This window comes from Aricia agestis, chromosome 12 (assembly GCF_905147365.1).
Source record: "Aricia agestis chromosome 12, ilAriAges1.1, whole genome shotgun sequence".
NCBI classification, from domain to species: Eukaryota; Metazoa; Arthropoda; class Insecta; order Lepidoptera; family Lycaenidae; genus Aricia; species Aricia agestis.
This window is the reverse complement of record NC_056417.1, coordinates 9,084,711-9,108,578: the sequence shown is the minus strand read 5'-3', so window position 1 is coordinate 9,108,578 and position 23,868 is coordinate 9,084,711. Positions and strand designations below refer to the sequence as shown.

At 35.2% G+C, this 23,868-nt stretch overlaps 1 protein-coding gene across 2 annotated transcripts in view; it reads right to left on the bottom strand.

The window, feature by feature from the left end:
- The window catches only part of LOC121732545, a 79,116-nt gene that overhangs the window by 972 nt on the left and 54,276 nt on the right, over positions 1 to 23,868 (bottom strand). The window contains exons 3-4 of one of the 2 annotated variants that reach the window (XM_042122468.1): positions 9,205 to 9,307; positions 1,634 to 1,749 (exon numbers count right to left, since the gene is read on the bottom strand). In XM_042122468.1, the coding sequence (XP_041978402.1) occupies positions 1,634 to 1,749; positions 9,205 to 9,307 (219 nt within the window). Of the gene's footprint in view, positions 1 to 1,633; positions 1,750 to 2,301; positions 2,618 to 9,204; positions 9,308 to 23,868 lie in introns of those variants that run through there. The other variant, XM_042122469.1, reaches the window with a different exon arrangement.

Below are 23,868 nucleotides of genomic sequence, written 5' to 3'. Positions count from 1 at the left end.
AACTATGTTTTTCTTATAAAAAGGCTAACGAGGAAATGAATCACCTGATGAAAAGCGATTACCGTCATAGTCGGCTTTTGGTAGGTACGTTTTTGATTTTGACTTCATAATTATGTCTCTTAATAGAGTCCGTCTGCAAAAAACTAAATGCTGTTTGGGAAACTTATCTACAATAACATATTACGTATATACACAAGCTTATATAGCTTATTACTAAGACCAGTTTAAGCTACACTAAGCCTAAGATAGTCTAGGACACTCATCTATTATCCTATACCAACATGGAGGATGTATGTCTACTATGACCCCGATTCGAGTATAGACATTGATCTTAAAAGTGTTTGTCTATGGCGAGATACAAAACCTCTTAATACTTTTACTCTGCCGGCCGACAGTCTAGAGCTCTTTAGAAAGTGTCAACTTACCATAAACCTATATTAAGTCTATGAAACTTACAATGACTAACAGCCTTTAACAGATAACATAAGACACTTAAAAAGGTCCGTTTTAATAATGGAAGAAAGAAGAAATATTAATCGGTCAAATCTACATTTGACTTTCATTGAAAGATAAAACACTTTATTATTTCCTACGAAAAATACGGTTTTATATCATAATATGCCTAAGGTTTTCTGACATAAATTATTATTTTAATACTACGAATAATATGTCCATATACGCCAACCGTTTTGAATTTGGTTCTTTTTCGCACACTAAAATATGGCAATAGCTACGAAACACTAACATCCTTTAGGAAATAAAGCCATTGACAATAATATTTGTCACTTGTATAAAAACAAAATTGTGTACCGAATACATGCATAATGTATGCATTTATTTTGTGATCACATTTTGTAGACTCGCGGACAAAATTTTTGACACAGTTACTTTTCCTCAGTTTTTATTATTCGTAGTTTTAGGCTGCTTTCACATTAAGTCGCGAGTAGTGCGGCAGCCGCGCGACTTCTACACTAAAACGAGCCGCGCGGTTGTAGCGCGGCTACATCAATAGCAATTGTTACTTGATCAATATTTTGTTGTAAGCCAACTTTAGCCAATTAAAATCGCTACTGAACACGTAAGCTTCAGTCCAAAAGTTCGGAAACCGGGCATAAGTTGCCTTAATTGTTAACAGCCTAACTAGTTTACAGGCCCAAGACATAACTTATGTAGCGGTGATATTCTTATTAATCCCAGCGCAGCAATTTGCATCTTAAATTACGAAGTGGATAATAACGAGCTAAGACAGTGGTTCCCAACTATTGGTACGTGGACCACCAGAGGTCTGCAGAGCCAAAATAAAGTCCACGAATGATTAACACTCAATTAAAAAAATGTCCTAGGCCAACCTCGTGTCCTCAATCTACCGGGAATGCGCAAAGCATTTCCCCATGTAAAAAAAGGCCGACCTCGTTAAGAAAATGCAAGCTCAAAAATAATATATTAATACTAAAATAACAAAGTTTTTTTATAAAATTTGCTATTGTGTTTTGACACAGTTTAAAAATGATTATAGCAATTCATATATTTTATCATGCCTTCATAGTATTTGTTGTTAACAAGAAAAATATAAAAGTGAAGAAAATGTTGGGAATTCCCGAGCTAAGAGGACACAAGTTGGGAGTGAACTCACCCAGCTGTTTTCGTATGCCGAGCGGCTGCCGGCTGCGCCACAGCGAGTTGATCAGAGTGGGGTCCCCCCGCGTGCGCCAGTCCCGATATCCGCGCCCCCTGGTGTATTGACTGAACCTGCGACAAACACCACCTCTCACCGACCAAACCATCTCCTCATTCTACTATTTACGAATCGGTAATCAACTATAATCTGTATAGTACCAGCGGAAAAATTTTGCCAACATACGAAGCCAATGAGAGAGTAGCGAAACCATACAAATTCGAGTCTTTACTGGTAAAAGCTTAAAAACGAAATTGAATTGTTCCAGTTTCCGTCTCTAGGATTTTATCGCAGTCGTGCAGGATGCCTATGCAATGTGTACATGCGGATGCAGTCAACTACCGTGACACTCGAATCTGACTAATGCTAGCTCTCCGCTATGATTAAATAGTAAACAACGCGGATACGAGGAAAACTTACAAGCGTCTTTTACATACGGAAATGCATTTCTGCGCAAAATATTTTTACGAGTATATCTAAATCCGACAAAACTTTACTCGGTAAATGAACGTTTAAACAATTCAATTTCGCAACACGGTTATGAGTTAGTCTAAATATCGTTTCGATATACAAGTAAATATATTAAGTCCGTTGTTGGCGGTAAGCGGAGCTCCTGTAGGACCTACGTCGTGTCAAACGTGCAGAAGTCATGCAGTGGTCTACCTACTAGAACCATCGACATACTCGATGATTCGCAAGACGGCGCTCGCGTCTTGTGCCAATACTGTACAATGTACATGTTGAAAAGTAAAATACTTACATTAGCTCGGCGGACCCCTCGGTGCGGATGACAACATATCAAATATAAGACAACTTACATACATTCACGACGGTTAAACAGTTTATCATTAAATTTAAGGTACACATTAGCGTGTGATCGATGAGCTTATATTATTTATTTATTATATTTTATTCCTGTTATGTCTTTGTACGAGCTAAACGATTTACGTTAGGATCGACTAAATATTATGACGTTTTAATATTAATATGGTTTTATAAATGTGAAATACAACACTTATATGAATGAATATGAAAACATTTATAGCTCCGACAATAATGTGTTTCAGATAAAATTCTAAATGAAAATGCCAGAGAGAAGTGTGCGAAGTTGTTGTAAACGTTTTTATTTGTCTATTCATTTCAGTTTATTATGGTAAATTATTGTTTCATCATATAACGAAATATCGTAGCAAACTGCTCGTTTCATGTAATATTTAAATCGCAGACGCCGATATAAATTATGACAAAACGTGATTAATATATCCATTGGCACAGATGAAAACGGTAAAAAGTTGTAATGAAATATCGTCCCATGGGTCGCGTTTAATGTTGATGAATAAATTCCTTTCGCAGACTCGCCTTTATTACTCGAGACTGCCAGAAGGGTACGTTCTTAGCTTATACGTAAAATTACCTTGTGTCTCGAGCTATGTACTTCTATTCTATGCTTCACATCATATTATACTAGATGTCCCGCGCGGCTTCGCCCGCGTAATTTAGGAATTTTACGGAAACCGTACTTTTTCCCTTAAAAAATAGCTAAAATACTCTCTTCGTGTGGTCTACTCTATATCTGTGCCAAATATTGCTATAAAAATTGCTCCAGTAGTTCGTGAGATAAACCCTTTCTAATATTTCCCCCGTTTTCCCCACATTTTTCTGAGTTTTTTTGGTCGTATTAGTCTTAGCGTGAATTATCACGCTAAGATACATATAATATAGCCTATAGCCTTACTCGATAAATAAGCTATCTAACACTGAAATAAGTTTTTAAATCGGACCTATAGTTCCTGAGGTTAGCGCGTTCAAGCAAACATACTCTTCAGGTTTACAATTACATTTTTTTAAATTACCGCTTGACAAACTCAAGTCTCGATCTAAAAGACTATGAAAAGTACCAATAACACATAATAGGCTTATAATCGACGTCGCATAGTGTAATATGGTAGTGATGATGATGACGATGAATGTAATTTGCATAGTCGCATAATATGCTTTCCGTTCCTAAAACAACGCCGAAAATCCCAAACTTGTATCTATAAAGAATCAGGAGTTCTCTCAGCACCTTCCGAACCACGGTATACCAGGTAGACCTCGGTGCAAAATCTCACTTGTTAGTAGCATATGCTTAGAATACTTCTCACGAAACCGAAGTCACCACACGTTTCCCTATATAATTTTAGGAGTTCCCACGATCACTTATGGATCCTTCATCAGATCACCACTTTTGTGAACATAATACTAACTTGGCATGATACCCTATATACCAAAAGAAAAATTTTGAAAATCGGTTTACAAACAGCGGAGTAATCGTTGAACATAAGAAAACGAACATAACACCTCCCCCATTTTGAAAGTCGGTTAAAATTGTAGCCTATGTGTTATTCTGATGTATAAGATATATTATTGTAAAGTTTCATTAAAATCCGTTCAGTAGTTTTAGCGTGAAAGAGTAACAAATATCCATACATCCACACATCCATACATCCGAACAAACTTTCGCCTTTATAATATTAGTAGGAAGTAGGATAGTAGCATATGGTTAGTAAATTCCCGTGGCATGGCAGGTGAAAAATAAAATATACGTGGTCACAATTCTTCTACCTTCTAATGTTTTTGTAAAATAATAATAAAAATTATTATTATCATGTAATAAATGATGTTATGCATATAGTCATAAGATGATTTGATGTTAGAGGAAGCACTTGTCACAACAATTTATTAGAACATAGAGATCCACCTCGCAGAGTATTAGTATTCAGAAATATGAACATCGCGACGTGCTTTCATCTAGGTTTATTCTAAAACTATCCTTATCATCTGAGCAGCAAGTCTGCATTTTGCTTTTCACGGGATATTGCATACCAAAGTAGCCAAATGCTAACTGAGGTCTCAGAAGTTTGAAGTATTAGAGTTTACAGCACTAACATTTTTCACTGTTGGAAAGGAAATTGAACCTTATGAACGATTTTTTTAAAAGTAGTATGGGATAATAAAGTGTAAGTTTTGGTAAATGTAGATGATACCGAGACTCAAATGAATCATGACAATTTGTAAAATAAGTAAAAAAAGTAAAGCACCTATAGTTTTATTTTCATTATGTAAAACGTAGAGTAAAACTATATTTTTACTTTATGAAAATACACTGATTATAAGCAGTGCAGTGCAGCAGTAAAATGCTTCTGTAAAATTTCTCAATAAGGTAGTGTCAATCAAATAAGGTATTAGGTAACAGAAGAAACTTCCAGCTAGAGTTACAGTATGTACAGTAAGACTTTTAAATATATTTCTGATAATAAGTAAGATGCAAGCTTGCATATTGGTAATCTGATAACTTCAGTGAATCATGAACAGTGCTGAAATAAACACTAAACAGTTAACACAGGTACCCGTAAAATTATATCACCGGATTCATGTCGCTTTATATTTTTAGAGGGAAAATTTAGTAAGGGTTTCGCTAGACATTCCACTAACTGACTAACACAATGCCTAGACCGTAGACGAGCACTTTATTCAATGTTTTATGAATGCCCACACAAGGTGTCTGTTCTAAATATTCTCCACTCAGGGCTGCCCCTTCAATTTGCCCGGATTTGTTCAACTTTAAGAGCGTCTCGGGACCCATGATTTACTGTTTGGGCTTATAAGTTCTAGGGTCTCATATTAATCAAAGTTTACTACATGAAATATTGAAGCAATGTATTCACTTAATGTTCGCTATGTCTCAAAAAAGGTTTTAAATCAAATTAGTTTTTATTATTCGTAGCTTTCAAGTAATTTAATATTTTCAAGTTGTTAAATTGCAATATACAAAATACACATCTTAGTCTTTTACATACTTAGGGTTGATTTCTAAATTTTTATGGATTTGATAGATTTCAATTGCGTTAGACGTCTTGCGAATCTGTCAAATCCATGCAAATTTAGAAATGCATCTACGCGTCGCGTTGCGGTCTGAATCAACACTTAGGGTCAATTCAGGCTGCAACGCGACGCGTAGATGCCGTGATATACATTTCTAAAAACTATATGGATTTGACAGATTTCAATGTAACTTGCATGACGTCTCATGCAATTGAAGTCTGTCAATTCAATACAAATTTGGAAAATATGCATCTATCTGTCGCGTTGTGGTCTGAATTGACCCTTAGTATGCTCTCCTATGATAATAACATTGCCATATTCCATGTATGACGTAGATTATAGAGACTATAGTCGCGTACATTGTGGTAGATTTCACAGCAACATCAGCATACAAACTTTATAAATTTGGCTTTATTTTGAGAGAACAATTTCGTGATGATGACACCCCTATTACCTGTGTACCTTCTACCTATGTGTATTGTAGTTGCTCCTTTATATATCCAACTTTACGGCTGTAGTAAAAATACTCGTAAATATTTCGTAGACCGACGTTTAAAATTGTATTTCACATCGCAATTTCAATATGTTCGACTCGAGTGATATTACTCGCTTACCAATAAACCGATATCCATGGGAGCTTCTCTTTAGAAATTGTTACCACAAGTTGCGCATATCTTTAAGATCGCTGGAGAGGTTGAAGAAAAATGGGCAGTATTAATATTTTAATTTTTTACTGATGGTCTGGGGGGGGGGGGGGGGGGGTTGTATTAAGTGAATTTGAAAAAAAAAACTACTGTTTTTACTGCACCTATGTAATATAATATACTTAATATATACATATCCCTAATATACCTATATACTTAGTCAAATCAATGTTTAGGTAAATCAATATTCTCATTTATGTATTCTAGACGGAGCGCCTAAAGTGTGTTTTGTCTATCTACATTGAATTAAAGATTTTGGAATAGAATTTGAAAGCTCGCTCGATACTTGTAAAACCTTTATAAGTTCGGAACGTTGAGCTTTTACAATGAATTTGGCAAGAAATGTTTTCAAAACTGATCTGCCATTATAGTAAAATATAAAGTTTAATAAATTAGTTACCGATTTTATTCGATTTACAATATAATATATTATAATGTATTTATTGTATAAAACTTTTTACGCTTTTGTTGAAACTTGAAATATAAAAATAATTTATTGGAATATTCATAGAATTCTTTAAGCGAAGAATCTAACCACTCTTTAAATTTTTTCATATCCTGGAATAGTTTAATTCAAACGTTAGGACGGTATGAATTACAATTAAATAATTATCGGAATCTGACACCTCATTTATTTTGTGACAGTAAATAGTTTCCAGTTCGAAATTATCTATTAATTATTCATAATTAATCGGGGATAAGATTCTATTTAACCCGTATTTTACAGCCTCAATATGCAAATTGAGATATGAACGTACATAATTAAATTCTATGATAATTTATGATCGATCCGATGAGATTATGATTAAAATGGTTTTAAACGCAGAATCTCTATGTGATCATGAGGTTACAGATAAGGAAAATAATTTGAAAAGGTCAATAAATTGAACCTAAACACGTAAAAATAAAGACTTCACCAATATATCGCATCACGCCAATTAAATTGTATAATATAGTATGAGTTTATACTATAATGTAATAATTATATAAATATTATTTATGTAGAGTATGAATATTATAAGAAACAGTCTTTAGTCAACAATAAAATAATATACAGTAGAAGATATTTATTCTACACTAGCGTGAATCTGGCGCACGTTTACATTAGCATAATTTAAGATTAAATTAAAAAGAAAAACAATTATGGGCTTATAACTATTCTTTGTCTTGAGTGAGTTTATACGATATTTAAATCGTGCGGCTACTTTGGGACATCGCGGCGCAGTTCACATTATGTAGTCTTATCTTAAGTATTTGATTAGAGAAAATTATCCACCCATCACTGTCAAGCGTTAAATAGCCGACGTAAAATTAATTCCTTCGCCAGAACATCATGCCTAATTGTGGGGCGTTGATCGAGAGAAAGTTTTATAGAATATGGAGTTGATGAAGTGATTTCTTGGGCGCTTAAAAGAGCCATTTAAACCTTAAACGTTTTGCTGTCAGCGACAAATTACGGCAATCAGAACGGAGGAATTCTTTTTATGTTTCTTTGGGGAACACGTTCTAAGATAAACGATTGCTCTCAAACAAAACGCCATCTTCCAGTTCTGTTGCAGTTGTGCTGTGGTACTTATAAAGTTATTTAAGGAGTGGTGCAGTGAACGCTCAAGGGCGTCACAAAATGTTTTCTCATCACAGCGCATTTCATATAAAATATGAAAATATAATATAGTACCTCAGTTGTCTTTGTGAATAAACAAAATATAGTATAGTTTGGTTGGTAAATAAATGTTTCTTTAACCAAACATGACCCAGGGTCATGGGTCTACTATTTATCATTATTTATCATAGTAATTTAGAGCCAGTCCCATTTAGCCGGAAAGAGAACGGATGTAACAAAGAACAAGGGTATTGATTGGTTGTTTTACCATGTTTGTTTTGTATTCGATAACTATAGAAAAACGTAGCAATATTATCGTTGAAAATAAGTTATGAACATGTTGGATACTTTCTCACAATATCGAAGAATTCGCGTGTGCAAGATAGATTGGTTTTTGGTGAGTCATTATTGCCCACAGAACACAAAAAATATTTATTATATTGCCGCAACGTTATAGACATCTGAAACATATTATTGTTGGGAAAAATACCCAATCGTTGGCACTTCTAGTGTCAACAGTAGGGCAGTAGCGTGATATGAGATGGAAGTGTTAAGGTGCCGGTTGGCAGCGGACGACATGAAGCAACCGCAGACGACGTATCGCAGCGACACGCTAGGTTAGATTGTGAATGAATTTGTATAAGAACTTTTACTACGAAGGCAATTTCATACAACTCCGTAGAAACCAGTAGGCTAAGCTCACACTGACGCAGAGTCGAAGCTTTATATTTTTCGTCTAAGGGTTGATTCAGACCGCAACGCGACGCGTAGTTGCATTTCTAAATTACTATGGATTTGACAGATTCGCAAGACGTCTGTCACAATTGAAATAAATCTGTCAAATCCATACAAATTTAGAAATGCATCTACGCGTCGCGTTGTGGTCTGAATTGACCCTAAAGCATTTTCATCTCTATTGTTCTATTATTATTTACGTACACTGCTAAGAGAATATGGAAATGCGAATGAGCTTGGAAAAGTGAATTTCCAAAAAGAGAAACGCGAGTCGACGCTCACTTCCATATTTTCTTAGTAGAAATTAGTACTTAAATAATACAACAATAGAGATGGGTATAGGTCATCTCAGACCACAATGCGTGGATGCATTTCTAAATTTGTATGGATTTGACAGATTTGCAAGACGTCTCACGCAATTGAAATAATATGTCAATTCAATACTTTAGAAATGCATCTACGCGTCGCGTTGCGGTCTGAATTGACCCTATGCTTGTGGGCGGAATTAATGACGGGGCGCGTCGCTTATACTCTGCTCCAGTGTGTGAGCGGTAGTGTCGCCGCGACACGTTTGCGGTCGCTTCACGTCCGCTGCGACCGGCACCGTCATAGAGCGGTCGTACCTGCGGACGCCGCCGACGCCGGCGGGCGGGGCGGTGGAGTGCGACACGCCCGGCACCTGCGCGCCGCCCTGCACGCTGCCTTGCGGCGCGCACACACAGCACCCTGCAATGATGACCTAACTTTTAAAAAGACATTGGGTAGATTGGGACCACTCTCTAATAGCAAAAAGGTACATATCACCGGACAGGTCCCCTCAATAGGAACAACAATCACTATGACCACCTTGCTGTAACAACTGTCCATTTGGAGTAATGAGATTTTTTATCGCTTAAGAAAAATATATTCTAAACTTGAGAACAACAATTAGAATTGTACTATCAGAGAAATGGATTTATAGGCAGATGGCGGACCTTCGTAATTTGGTCGCATTATGTCAAACATATCCGACCAACTGACGTAGGGACCTACGCCAATTGGTCGGATAGGCCAACTGCATATGAATCAATTTCTTTGATGTTACATCAGTGAAGTTGATTCATAGGCAGTTGGCGGACCTACGCAAGTTAGTGGCGTTATGTCAAATCCAGACGACAGATCAAACGACTAATACTTAATTGACGTAACCCGAACAAATTACACAGGCCCGTCATCTGGCTATGAATCAATTTCCTCGATGGTATATACCGAGGAACATTTGGAAAAGGAAGGAAAGATTGATGGACAGGCAAATTAATAAAATATTTTGCAACGATACATAGCCTATGAACTCATCACATGATAAGAATATTATGGTTTATTTGGAGTTCGGACGGACCACTTGTTTTTTTATATTCAAGAGAAAATCTTCATAGCTTGTTGGACAGTGATCATTTGTTTCTATAATAGTTTTTTTTTTATTGTGAAACTTAAATATACAACTTCTGATATATAAGAGTGCGCTAAAGAGAAATAAAATGTCACACTTATTTAAAACAAGAAGCAGCACTAGAAAATATTGCTTTCATACTTTGGCCACTTAGCGAAAACCCCCGGGGAGGCGTCAATGGAAAAAGAACAAAAATGTTAAGTCCATTAAAAATAAGCAAATAATTAATTCAATATTGGTATAAAATTAAATTAAGAAATTTAAAAAAACCCCCGCCAAACAACTTTAAAAAGTAATGAAATAATATTTACTGCCTTTAAGTTCAAATAATTCCTAACTTGTGTAAAGTAATAATATTTTAGTCCATAATTGTTGTCACGGTGTGTCGGGGGACCGCCAAGTAAACACCAACCTACAACCGCCAAGTCGCTGATTATCTCCATTCGGTTCGCTGTGAACTGATCCTTAAACTATAATGTTATGTTAAATCTCAAATCAAACATCTACATTAGCGGTCCCCCGACACACCTTGACAACAATTATGGACTAAAATATTATTACTTTACAAAAGTTAGGAATTATTTGAACTTAAAGGAAGGAAATATTATTTCATCACTTTTTAAAGTTGTTTGGCGGGGGTTTTTTTAAATTTCTTAATTTAATTTTATTTCATACTTTTTAAACTTGTCTTGGTTTAAACTTGTGCAGAATCAATGTCCTTTTCCACCTCCTCCACTTTGGGTTCATACGGAGCTCGGCTCCTATAGAATCCAGGCGATGCTGCAGCAGCAGCATGTAAATATTTACTATCTACTTCTTACTGGTTGTCGCAAATAAAATGAGCCCAAACACAAAACCTCTGCTCTAAGTTGGCGAGGAGTTGGATATCCTATTGATTATCAGGTGATGCTGCAGCACCTGGTCAACTTTCCATTAATATGTGTATACGTATATTGCATATTCACAGATGTCACGAACTAGAATGAAATATAAAACCCATTAAACGAATACAAGTTGCTAACGGCCTTTTATGAACCAGATAAACCCGGATTGTCCAGCACTGAGCAGGCTGACGAAGATGAATTATAGCTAAGAACACTCTCGATCATGTCAGCTTTCAAACAAAAAAAAACTAGATCAAAATCGGTCCATCCGTTTGGATGCTACGATGCCACGGACAGATACACACACAGACAAACAGACAGACAGACAGACAGACACGTCAAACTTATAACACCCCTCTTTTTTGTCGGGGGTTAAAAAATATGCAAGAATCGCCAATTACCTTCATTAGAGTCTTTTGAATGTCATAAGCTAAAATTTCCGGCTCCGTGCCAGAAAATACAATGATTTATTATTTATTAATTGCCGGATTGAGGGAGCTCGTTAGAAATCACTTAGATTAGTTCGTGGTGCAATTGAGAACCTTTAGCGGGTTATTTTTTTGTAATCTTTGAGTGTCTGAGACACATTATAGTTTATAATAATCTGATTCATTTGATTAAAAAAAATTAAAAGAAGCTAGTGTGGTGGAACTTCTTTCAAAACTTTGAATGAATGATTTATTAAAAGTGGTGATGATTCATGATAATGTAATGTTATTAACCCATCAATCCCCAAGCGGCAGCCGGCTGCCGCATAACAATTGAAAATGTATTGTGTCTGCGATACCCATGATGGAGTGGTGTTAAATTATGAAAATATCTGTATAGTTTTGCTGCCGTGAAAGCTACGCGTGTACATTATTAGAATCAATTCTATTGGCCATAATATTTGTTGTATTGTATAGATAATATGCATTGTAAGGGTCAATACAGACGAGGCAAGGCTAGGCGCGGCGCGGCATAAATTTGTATAGATTTGACAGATTACAATTGCGTGAAACGTCTTGCGAATCTGTCAAATTCATATAAATTTAAAAATGCATCTACGCGTCGCGTTGCGGTCAACCCTAAAGCGTGCTTGTTTTTGGCAATTCGTAAACACTGACAGTATGAGCAAAGAAACACGATTCCTGTGCAGTGGTACGCGCACCAAAATTTTCACTTACGACTTTTTTACCATAAGTCAAACTGTCCATTCTGTGTCTGCACCATAAAGTTAATATACCTAGCGGAATAGAGCAATAATCTCGTGCTGTTAAACGAAACCGAAATTGGTTTCATCTGTGTGTAAAAATATGTGTACGTATACACTTACACAAGCATGATTGAACATGAATTCTATGAGATTAAATTGTCAACGTGCGGCACGTGCCGACTGGACGTCAAAAAAAGAGTGCTGCCATCATGTATCACACGTCTCTTTTTACCACGCAGTGTTACTAATAGTGACATCTCTCTTGCTCAGGCATTTGTTTCTCTATTCCGCTAGGTATATTAACTTTATGGTCTGCACAGAGTGGACTGCAGTTTGACTTAAGGTAAGTAACACAAAGTATTTTGCTGCATCTTGTCATCTTGTTCTGTTCATGTCTTGCTTAAACATCTGGCAATAAAAACCTTTTCTTTGACGATATTCTGTTTACACTGCAGGTCATAATTACCTCAGTATTTCTCTTCCTATTTTCCTTTCATTGATTAAACGAAGATAATGGTCGTAATAAGTACTTTAAACCATAACTTGAATGAGGGAGAAGCCATCATTGTTTCAGCTGAAAGGCGATTGTTAGATAAGTGAATAGATAATTATTACGGAAGCTCCGCTGAGAGAATTTGAAGATGAAATGATAATGTTGAATGGCTATTCGCTGGTGTTTAAGTGAAGTTAAGGAGCTGGGTTATCTGAATTCATATAACAGCTAACTGCCACACTCAGAGACGAATATTAATTACTTAACTGTAATTAACCCATCAATCCCAATTAACACAAAAAAAAAGGCAAAAGGTTGTCGGATAATTAACACCGACACTCAGGAATTAAAAAAAATCCCTATTAACATAACAATAATTGAAAATCTATTTTGTTTGCGACACCCACGATGGAGGTGTTAAACGAGAATTTTGACATAATTCGCAATCCCCCTACATTATTATCTGTCAAACTTTATATTTAAAGAAAGTTTAATCATCATTAAATGCGGCCGTAAGAGCCCGTTCCCATAGGAATGTGATAAAGCAATGCGATGTATTTTTAAATGAGCCATCAAAACCTTATATTATTTACTGCACAATAAGATTATAGTACACTATACAAAAGCCAGTATCTACAGACAAGAATGAAATGTATGAATTATCACAAATTTAATTTAAAAACATGACTCTATATTAGTTTCTAATCAAAATACACACTTCTGGTACCCAACATCAGTGGGTCTGTCGCTGGTTCACACTACAGTTTTTCGAACCGCGGTTCGAAACAGCGAAGGATTGTTTTTTAATTACCCGATTCATACCGCGGTTCGAAACAGAGAAGACTTGTTTTTGAATTAGTGGATTCGAACCGGAGTGTAGATAGTTCTATTATTACATACTAGCTATTTGACCGAGCTTTGCTCGGTAAAAACACGAATAAAATGACATTTTCTAAAAATGATTCTTAGCTAGATCGATTTATCGCCCCCGAAACCGCCTATATACGGCTGGTACGCTTTCAGTCACACACTTTGCGCCTGCTATTTTATAGTTTTTTGATCGTCGTTTTTTTATACATCAATTAAATCGAGTCAAAAGAACGAATCGCCCTAGATATATTCTTTGTCTTTAATTCAGTGCAAAAATTATCTGAAAATTCCAAATAATTTGGACATAGTATGGAAAATTCGTTAAAAAAAGAGGTAAGTTTGGGATTTTTTTCTATCGAGTGAAGTTCATGATATTGTGTAATGGAATTTATATAAATTCCACTGTGTTAGATCCTTAACTAACACATATATTTTTTTCAGAAATTAAATTGCTATATTTTTGTGTCTACTGTCACTTTTAAATCTTGAAAATCGTCCGTTTTTGGGAATACAGGGCCTTAAGACCAAACTAAAGTAAAAATATGCGAGATGGGCGCAAAAAATTCCCGACTTAAAAAGAATAGGTAACATCATAAAAGAGTTATTAGCGAGTGAAAAAAAAATCGGTCACTGCCTGGAAAAATTAAGGGTTTAAAATTAACTTTATAATAATAATAATTTTACTCCTTTTGATTGTTTTACTATTTGGTTTTATTTATTATTTTTGTTTATTTTAATTTTTCGAAGATTATTTTCTTTTTGAATATTTAAAATTTACGACTGTGATTTTATGCAATTAAAACCTTATTATTATTATTATTATTATTAAAGTTTCCTTTATTTATAATTTTGAAAGAAATGTAATTTCTTTATTAAAAATGTGTTTTTATTCCTTTTTGAAACCACTTTTCTATACGTCTGTACAAATTAATAAATGAGACTAAAAAAAGTTTGTTACAATAATTATTGGCTTAAATTCGTGGTCCGAATCCACTCATAGCAAAAAATAATTAATTAGTGGTTTCACACCACTCCAATAACCGCGGTATGAATCGGGAACACAAAATATTTCAAAAACGGTTCTTCGCTGTTTCGAACCGCGGTTCGAAATTCTGTGGTGCGAACCAGCGAAAGACCCACATCAGTCTTATGAAGTTAACATTAATTACCTGCTCATGTATTACGGCCCGGGGCAAATGTTGCAAAAGAGGTAAAAGTACGAGAGGAAAGTAATTCCGCTATGGCTTTCGATATAACATGGGGTTGATGGTATCATAGTATTTTATTATCATTGGAATTGCATTATATTTCATACTAAAAGCTTCCATGAATACCAAATATCGCTTATATTTTATTACGTTCCATCTCTTTTATTCTTTGCATCATAATTCACGTGTCAACGTGTTTGTTTTATTCTATTCTACATATTTTCAATAATAATATTGTATTTAATTTGAACATTTGGAATTCAACAGTGAAAATCTATATGAAGTAATTGTAATAATTGGAAATATAATATACCTGTGTCCTGTTGCATTTTCTGCTTTGTTTACGTTGAAACGGAAAATTTAGATGTATTCAAGCCTTTTTGGGGAGTAGAAAGTCAGAAATAATTATTTATTGTAAATTGAGAGCTAACATTTACATACTGTATAGTGTAGTTAAGTACATAGTAGTATATATTGATTCATAGGCAGTTAAGTAACGATCTCTGTAGCTCAGTGGTAAGCGTGTTGGTAGCTCAAGCCGGGGGTCGCGGGTTCGAATCCCACCGACAAAACAAAAAGTTCCTGGGTCATGGATGTGTATTAAATATGTGTATCATATAATAAAAATCTTAAATATATATTGTATAGTGTAAAAGTATTAAATATATTATCGTTGTCTGGTACCTGTGACACAAGTCCTTCAGGTACTTACCACGGGGCCAGACTGATGTGGTGTAAAGCGTCCATAGATATAAAAAAAGATATAAGTGAATATTAGGGTCTCTTCAAACCACAACGCGATGCGTAGATAAGATGCATTCCTAAAATGGTATGGTTTTGACAGTCTTCAATTATTGCATAAAATCGTAAAACGTATCACTTTGCTCAACTTTCTCGATAGTTCACGTCTTTAGAAGCATTAAAGTGCGCAATTCCTTAAATGAATGACTATTCTGCTCTACTTTTGAATGTTACCTAATCTGTTTTTAAAATAAACACAAAACTTTTGCATAAAAGTTTGTTAGCTGTTGGTTCTTTTCAATAAAAGCTCTATCTAGAGCTCGTCTTATGTTTATGTAACTTTATCGTGTTTTATAAAATGTATTTTTAAGTCACATAATATCGTATATCTAATACATATTCGAATATATATTAAATACATATTGAGTATATTCGAGAGATAGTTTTTGAAGAATAATTTTAAATTAAATCAATCTAACGAAGACAATTATATTATTATGAAACAAGCACCTAAAAATATTAATTTTTACACCTCGAAAAGTTTGAATAAAATTAAAAACTCGGATTTTGTACAGCCTTTAAAATGGAGGCGGCCACAATACTTTTCGTATCGTTTATTAAACATTTTCAATAAACGATACGAAAAGTAGGCCTCAAGCCATTGCTTGAGGCCTGCCTTGAGGCATAAACTATATAATATATCATATACTATATTTGTAGAGCTATAATTACGAATGCTGTGTCGCCTGTTAAGGTACATGCATCGGTACAAATTACTATTATTGTGTTTAACTAGGTTTTACTGTTTGGTGTCCTTAATTTAAATAAATAAATAAATAAACGGTTGTAATATTTTTTCATTATGTGATTTTTCTTTTGGTGAAACCAGATGTTTTGATAAATAATAATCTGTTAAATACCCGAGAATCTGTTAATGCCTTATCTCTTTATCATAGCAACCGGACCTCCTAAGAATAATAAACTTTTCTGGCTCAAACTAATGTTTTTATTTTATATATTACGAGCTTTTGCCCGCGGCGTCGCTCGCGTTAAGAGGTATTATTAAATACAAACTTTCATCCCATCCTTTCTTAGCGGATGCCTATGTCATAACATCTACCTGCATGCCAAATTTCAGCCCGATCCGTCCAGTGGTTTGGGCTGTGCGTTGATAGATCACTATGTCAATCAGTCAGTCACCTTTGAGTTTTATATACAGGGTGTAACAAAAATAAGTGATAATAATTTAGGGTGTGTACGTGTTCCTTGTAGAGAGTTCACTGTGAAAGTAGCAGCGCTGAAAGACCAAAAAATTTTTTTTCGTCTTTCAGAGCTGCTACTTTCACAGTTAACTCTCTACAAGGAACACGTACACACCCTAAAGCATTATCACTTATTTTTGTTACACCTGTATATACATCTATATGTATACTAGATGTCCCGCGCGGCTTCGCCCGCGTAAATTAGAAATTTTACAGAATCCGTAGGTACATTTTCCCATAAAAAATATTTCCCCCGTTTTTCCCACAGTTTCTTCTGTCGTATTAGTCTTAGAGTAATAATATAATATAACCTTCTCGATAAATGATGAGTCTTACTCGATAAATGATCTATCTAACACTGAGATAAGTTTTTAAATCGGACCTGTAGTTTCTGAGATTGACGCGTTCAAGCAAACATACTCTTCAGGTTTATAATATTAGGTAGATATAGATTTTTTTTAATTATCGCTTGACAAACTCAAGTCTCGATCTAAAAGACTATGAAATGGTATAATATGGTAGTGATGATGATGATGATGATGATGAAGAATGTAATTTGCATAGTAGCATATGCTTTCTGTTCTTAAAACAACGCCGAAACTCCCAAACTTGTATCTATAAAGAATCAGGAATTCTCTCAGCACCTTCCGAACCACGGTATACCAGGTATATCTCGGTGCAAAATCTTACTTGTTGGTAGCATATGCTTAGAATACTTCTCACGAAACCGAAGTCACCATATGTTTCCCTATAAGTTTTGAGGAGTTCCCTCGATTACTTATGGATCCTTCATCAGATCACCACTTTTCTGAATATAATACCAAATTGGGATGATACCCTATATACCAAAAGAAAAATTTTGAAAATCGGTTAACAAACGGTGGAGTAATCGTTGAATATAAGAAAACGAACACAACACCTCCCCCATTTTGAAAGTCGGTTAAAATTGTAGCCTATGTGTTATTTATTTTATATTTTAATCAGCACATGAATTGAATAACAAAATTTTTTTCAAATTAATCGTAGCACCATCTGTCAGGACAAACTAAAATTGAAATAGAATAATATTGAATGCGATGATAGCGCCGTCCGCCGGATCTAATGTAAAACATTCCAAAATCAACAACTCCTTATAAATAAGAAATTAATTGAAAAAACATTTTCCAGTAGACCAAACTGTAAATCTAAACCATTCTCGAATCTCCACGAACACACACAAAAAATTTCATCAAAATTGGTCCAGTCGTTTAGGAGGAGTTCAGTCACATACACACGCACACAAGAAATATATATATTAAGATATACATCTATATGTAAGTGCTGTTAGTTAATCAATATGTAACATTAATAAATAATAACACAAAAATAATTCAGTGCCTATTTATTTCATAGCTCTCAGCCATGAACGATTAGTTTGCAGCGTTGGGCAAATATTCTGCTAATAAACTTTTAAATTATCATTATATTGATTTAATTATATTAAAATAAAACTAAATGTTAAACTAGCAAGGTAATATTTACTTAGGATGTTCTTTTCTCACCGCTTATACGATACGCGTTACCTGTAGATCTTATAACAGGCCGCGCACATTAATTCTTAACCTCCCTTAAACCTTTCTTAAAGGTTGTAAAATTGAATTTTACACGTTTTTAATCCACAAAACGGAATACATATTTAATACAGCGGGTTTCAATCGCTGGAGCTCAGCCGCTGCCACGTAAACAAAAAGTAACCTATAAAACTTCAATATCCTTTTTGTACCGGACGCTTTGTTTTATTCATCGAGCGAATATGGAATTTTGATTACGTATAGCGATATTTTAAGCCGTTTAAGTATTAAAACGAAAGATTCAATGATGTTACTTTGAACCTGACTGCGCTGGGAGGGATATATGTTTTTCGAGTGTATGTCATACGCACTGTGTATACTTTGGCTACTTATATCGGCAACGGCTAGTTGATTTCAACTTGAGAGTTTTCATAGATTCATATTTTATGGGAGTCACATTAGGCCAGGTTTTGTCAATTTAAATGGACAGGAACTTATTAAACCAGTAGTTCTTAACCTTTTAGTCATGAGGGACCATTTTACCAAATGTTTGTCTTGCCGAGGACCACCCAGTTGGGTGGTACCTCAATTAAAATGTAAAGATTGTTTGATAAAGAAAACAAGAACAATTTATAATTCGCACCCATTCTTTCAATTGGCGAAAATCGAATAGTTACAGATTTTAATTAAAAGTATTTTTTGTGACTGCATACTCTTTACTAACTTCTGAATTCTCGCATATTGTTAGGTTGGCTTCGCGAACCACTAGGAATGCCTTCAAGGACCACCAGTGGTCCGCGGACCACCGGTTAAGAACCACTGCATTAAACCAATAGTTTTGCACAAAAGTTGCATAATACGACGGAATACCGTCAATTTGGAAGACAGGTTTTTATACAAACTTGGCAGATATTATGTTACTTTATAACAAATTTGTCGAATTGTAATGTTATTAATTAATGGGGCTCTGGTTATTAAAACAAAGGGTAAGCACGGATGCAACAGGTGGCTCTATATAGGATCAGTAATTATTTGACAGGCGGGTTTAATCCCACAAGCGTTCAACATCTCCAATAACGAAAACTAATACAATCAATCATTTGCTCCACCCTCTGCCAAACACTTAGTTTTATGATGTTGTAGATTAGTCTTATATTACAGTACTAAATTACGCTCGCATCTCCGTTGCGCCAAAATTTGTTTATATACATTGTACTGGGACAAAAATCCTATGTCCTTTCCCGGAACTCAAAGCGTTTCCATACGAAATTTCAGCAAAGTCGGTCCAGTGGTCTGTATGTAAAAAGGTAACAGATATCTGTATGGCTGTTACATAAAGTTAATATACCTAGCGGAATAGAGAAACAAAGGCCTGAGCAAGAGAGATATCACTATCAGTAACACTGCGTGGTAAAATGAGACGTGTGATACATGACAGCAGCGCTCTTTTTTTGACGTCCAGTCGGCACGTGCCGCACGTTGACAATTTAATCTCATAGAATTCATGTTCAATCATGCTTGTGTAAGTGTATACGTACACATATTTTTCACACAGATGAAAACCAATTTTGGTTTCGTTTGACAGCTCGAGATTGTTGCTCTATTCCGCTAGGTATATTAACTTTATGGGCTGTTACCTCTTCACCCACACAGACAGACACACTATCAAAGCATTTAGCAATATTATTCATATTCGTCTCTGAGTGCGGCAGTATAGACTAAAAATTGGGAATGAGAGTAATGGAAGATTGGTTATTATTAGTTTGTTTGAAGTCTGTAGTTATTAAGAGCTTATTTACTTAGCTAGTAACAATGCGTCCACTAGTGACTAGCTCGACTCCAAACCGGAGTTAGGTTTCTTTGTTTCCAGCGCTATTCAATAGACTGCGGTGGAAATGTCGATCATTTCACATTCTACGTCTACTTCATTTATGCTTCTACGAACACTTCATTTATATTCACAACTAGCTTCCCGCGGCTGTGCCAGCGTGAAAGAGTGGTGGAATACAGACTTTGATGCCTGATTTAATCCACTTTTTTTTTTTAACGGGCAAAAGGCCCACCACACATTCCCACCACTGCAACTCCTGTGTCGCCAGGATCAACAGTGGTAACCAACCACGAAAACCCTTTGATATGATCTCAGGGATGCCCGAGGGACAAGCTAAATCTGTCTTGGGACCCGCAACGAAATTAATCAGAAGAAATGTAGGAGGAGTAGGAGATACCAATTTCCCTCCCCAAGCAAAGCGGGAGACAGCCAAATTGTAATGACATTGATGTCCGAACAAAGGGGGAAGCACCACGGGAAAAAATTTGGTTATACTTAATACAATATGCCTACTTCATAAAAAAAAAAAAATGACATTTATTTATAATGGCAAACTTGTGTTCGGTTGTTTCCAATAGTATTTATGACAAAAACGTTTGAAAGCACGGAAATTCCTTGCGCTGCCTACGAGGTCATCGTAATATACGACTCCAGAGACACATTGGAGGCTGTTTAACAGATCGGTTCTTTCCTCATGCCAGAGACCGCACTCCCAGAGTACGTGATGAGCAGTTTGTACTTGCGGGCTGTCTTCGGTCGAGCACTCGCAAAAAGGAGATGGAACTAACTTAAATCCATGAAATTTAGCTTTAAAATTACCGTGACCAGTTAGGAATTGTGCCACGCAATGATCTATATCTATCCAATGCATGGCGAGTCGTTCACGAACCGAAGGAAAGAAATTGTACAGGTGACGACCTTTGATCGAGTTATCCCACCGTTCCTGCCACTCGGATATAAGATTTTGTAGTGTAAAGTCTAGTGGTTCAAATAGTCTATTCACTTTATTTCTGTCTCTCATAGTTAAGAAATCAGGGGTCGTAATTTTTTTATTTTTGTAATATAAAGCAGCTCGGCGCTGTATTTCTAAGTCTACAGGCAAAACACCCGACAGGACAGGAAGTGCTTCAGTACTGACCGTTCTATATGCCTTACATAGGAATATTAATGCGAGACGTTGGCTTTGTTTTATTATTTAATTGTATTATTTAATCCACTTGTTATATTATTTAATTTTAAAATTGTAATTTTCCATCTTTTTGTAAAAGATGGCCCTGGATGAAGGTTCTTCTCGCCGGGTTAGTTCCCGAACCGGCACGGTGGTAGGCACCGTAGATTTTACGTTCTTCTGACTTTCAAAAAGTGTATTTATGATACCTATTTTGAATAAAAAGATTTTATTTTAAATCTTGCATCTGTCTGACGTAAAAACCCTAGGTTAATAAAAATCTCCGTTCTTTGCTGCTGATATTTATGAAAAAACACATGGTATTTTAAGACTCGATTAACTTCAAGTCAAATTGGATCAACTGTACCTTTGGGTATGGAATTTTATAAAATCCATTCTTAATAGATGCCTACGTAAAAAGAGGAACACGTGTGCAAAGTTTCTTGATTCTAGTGATACGTGTATGATTGTGAAGTAGTCTAATATTTCTGCGTATATCAGAACTTAATTAATTCTTCTGATGAAGCTGTAAAAATATCTTATAATATTAAATATCAAATTACATTTACAAGATAGATATAGCTTCGGCTTTCATGGCGCTATTTCGAAGTTCAAGAAAACTATTTCTCAGCTCGAATATTTATACTTGCAACTGAAATAGTTCGGAATTGAACTCGTTCGGCGTTCGCATGAGTTTCAAAATGTGAACGAATCGAGCTACGAAATAAAGTATTGCAACAAATTCATAAAGAGTTTGTTGCAATACTTGTCGTGAAAGTGTCTTAAATTTAAATTAACGTTAAAGTAGCTACAGTCATTGAAAGGCAGTCACACCGAAACAAGATGTAATGCGGCCCAATTTGGTGATGCATAAAGCAATAGAAAATTGAAACTTATTAATCGGGACTTAACGCAACTTATTCTAGTAGTAATGCTACTACGAGTACATACTTTTTCTCGGCGTTTTTTTTTAATTATAATGCAACACGAAAGTTTAAAATATTATAATAGAAAATATCGTAATATAACACTGCTTGGTATTTTAATTCTGTTAAGCTTCGCGTCTTGGCTATTCTGTGGTTGCGTGTAGTCTCTTTCAACAATGAAATTAAAACCTTTTTGAATAAGTCAACAACTTTTATAATAGTTACAGATCAGACTATTCTTAAGCTTGAATCATTCAAGAGTCTTAGTTGATTTTGTAAAAAAAGAAACATTCAATTAACCTTGATACTCCTGATATTAAACAAACAAATTTCACTTTTCTAAACCTAAACTTTAAAATGTTGTTTCCAAAGAACAATTCAACGAAAACAAAGTAAATAAGAAAAGAAAATTCGACCACCCATGAACAGAGTGAGGGTGAATCCGGACGAATTAATTATCCTCCACAAACAGTCCGCCATGTTACAATATATGTATTAGTATTATTGCTTGTTTATGATGATATTACATGATTTTGATACGATTGTGTCTTGGAAAAAATATTGGATAGTTATGAGGAAATATGCGTGATAATATGTTATTGGGAATATTGAGGTTGTTATGTGAGTTAATACGTATAGTCTTGTTGCATTTTTTGGCATAAAGGTAAGACCGTACTGGAGCGGCACGACACGGCGCGACACTTCACGAATCACGTTCCATAGGACTGACGTTTGTAAATCGTATTTAAAACGTATAAAAATTAAATATTGCGAATGGAATTACATTCCAATATTCTTAAAAAATGATTAGGAAAGGAGATGTGCACCATAGCTTATTAGTATACTAGCGACCCGCCCTGGCGTCGCACAGGTATTAAATCTATAGCCACTGAAAAAATGATTAAAATCGATAGACTATGATCCTTCACGTGGTCTACTTCTTATCTGTGCAAAATAATATAAAAAATGCTCCAATAGTTCGTGAGATAAGCCCTTTCAAAATATGATTTCCTCCGTTTTTTCCACATTCTCCTATTAGTCTTTGCGTGATAAAATATCCTATAGTCTTCGTCAATAAATCGATTATATAACACTGAAAGAATTATCGGACAAGTAGTTCCTGAGATTAGCGCGTTCAAGTTAGCCCTTTCAAATAATTTTCCCCGTTTTTTCCACATTTTCCTCTACTTCTTCGCTCCTATTAGTTTTAGCGTGATAATATATAGCCTATAGCCTTCCTCGATAATTGGGCTATCTAACACTGAAAGAAACATCAAAATCCGTTGCGTAGTTTTAAAGATGAAGTTTTAAAGATGAAATTTTAAAGGGAACAAAGGGACATGGGGAAAACAAGCGACTTTGTTTTATAATAAGTATAGTTTTTTAAGACCAATGATTTAATAGTTCGGACATAAAACTTCATGCGTGTCGCAAAAATAAAATAAAAATCTTAGTCTGAATAAAAAGGTAGCATTTTAAATAATCTATATATATAAAACTCAAAGGTGACTGACTGACATGGCGATCTATCAACGCACAGCCCAAACCACTGGACCGATCGGGCTGAAATTTGGCATGCAGGTAGATGATATGACGTAGGCATCCGCTAAGAAAGGATTTTGATCAATTTTACATCCAAGGGGTTAAAATAGGGAATGAAAGGTTGTATATAATAATACTTCTTAACGCGAGCGAAGCCGCGGGCAAAATTCGTGTAACATAAGGCTATT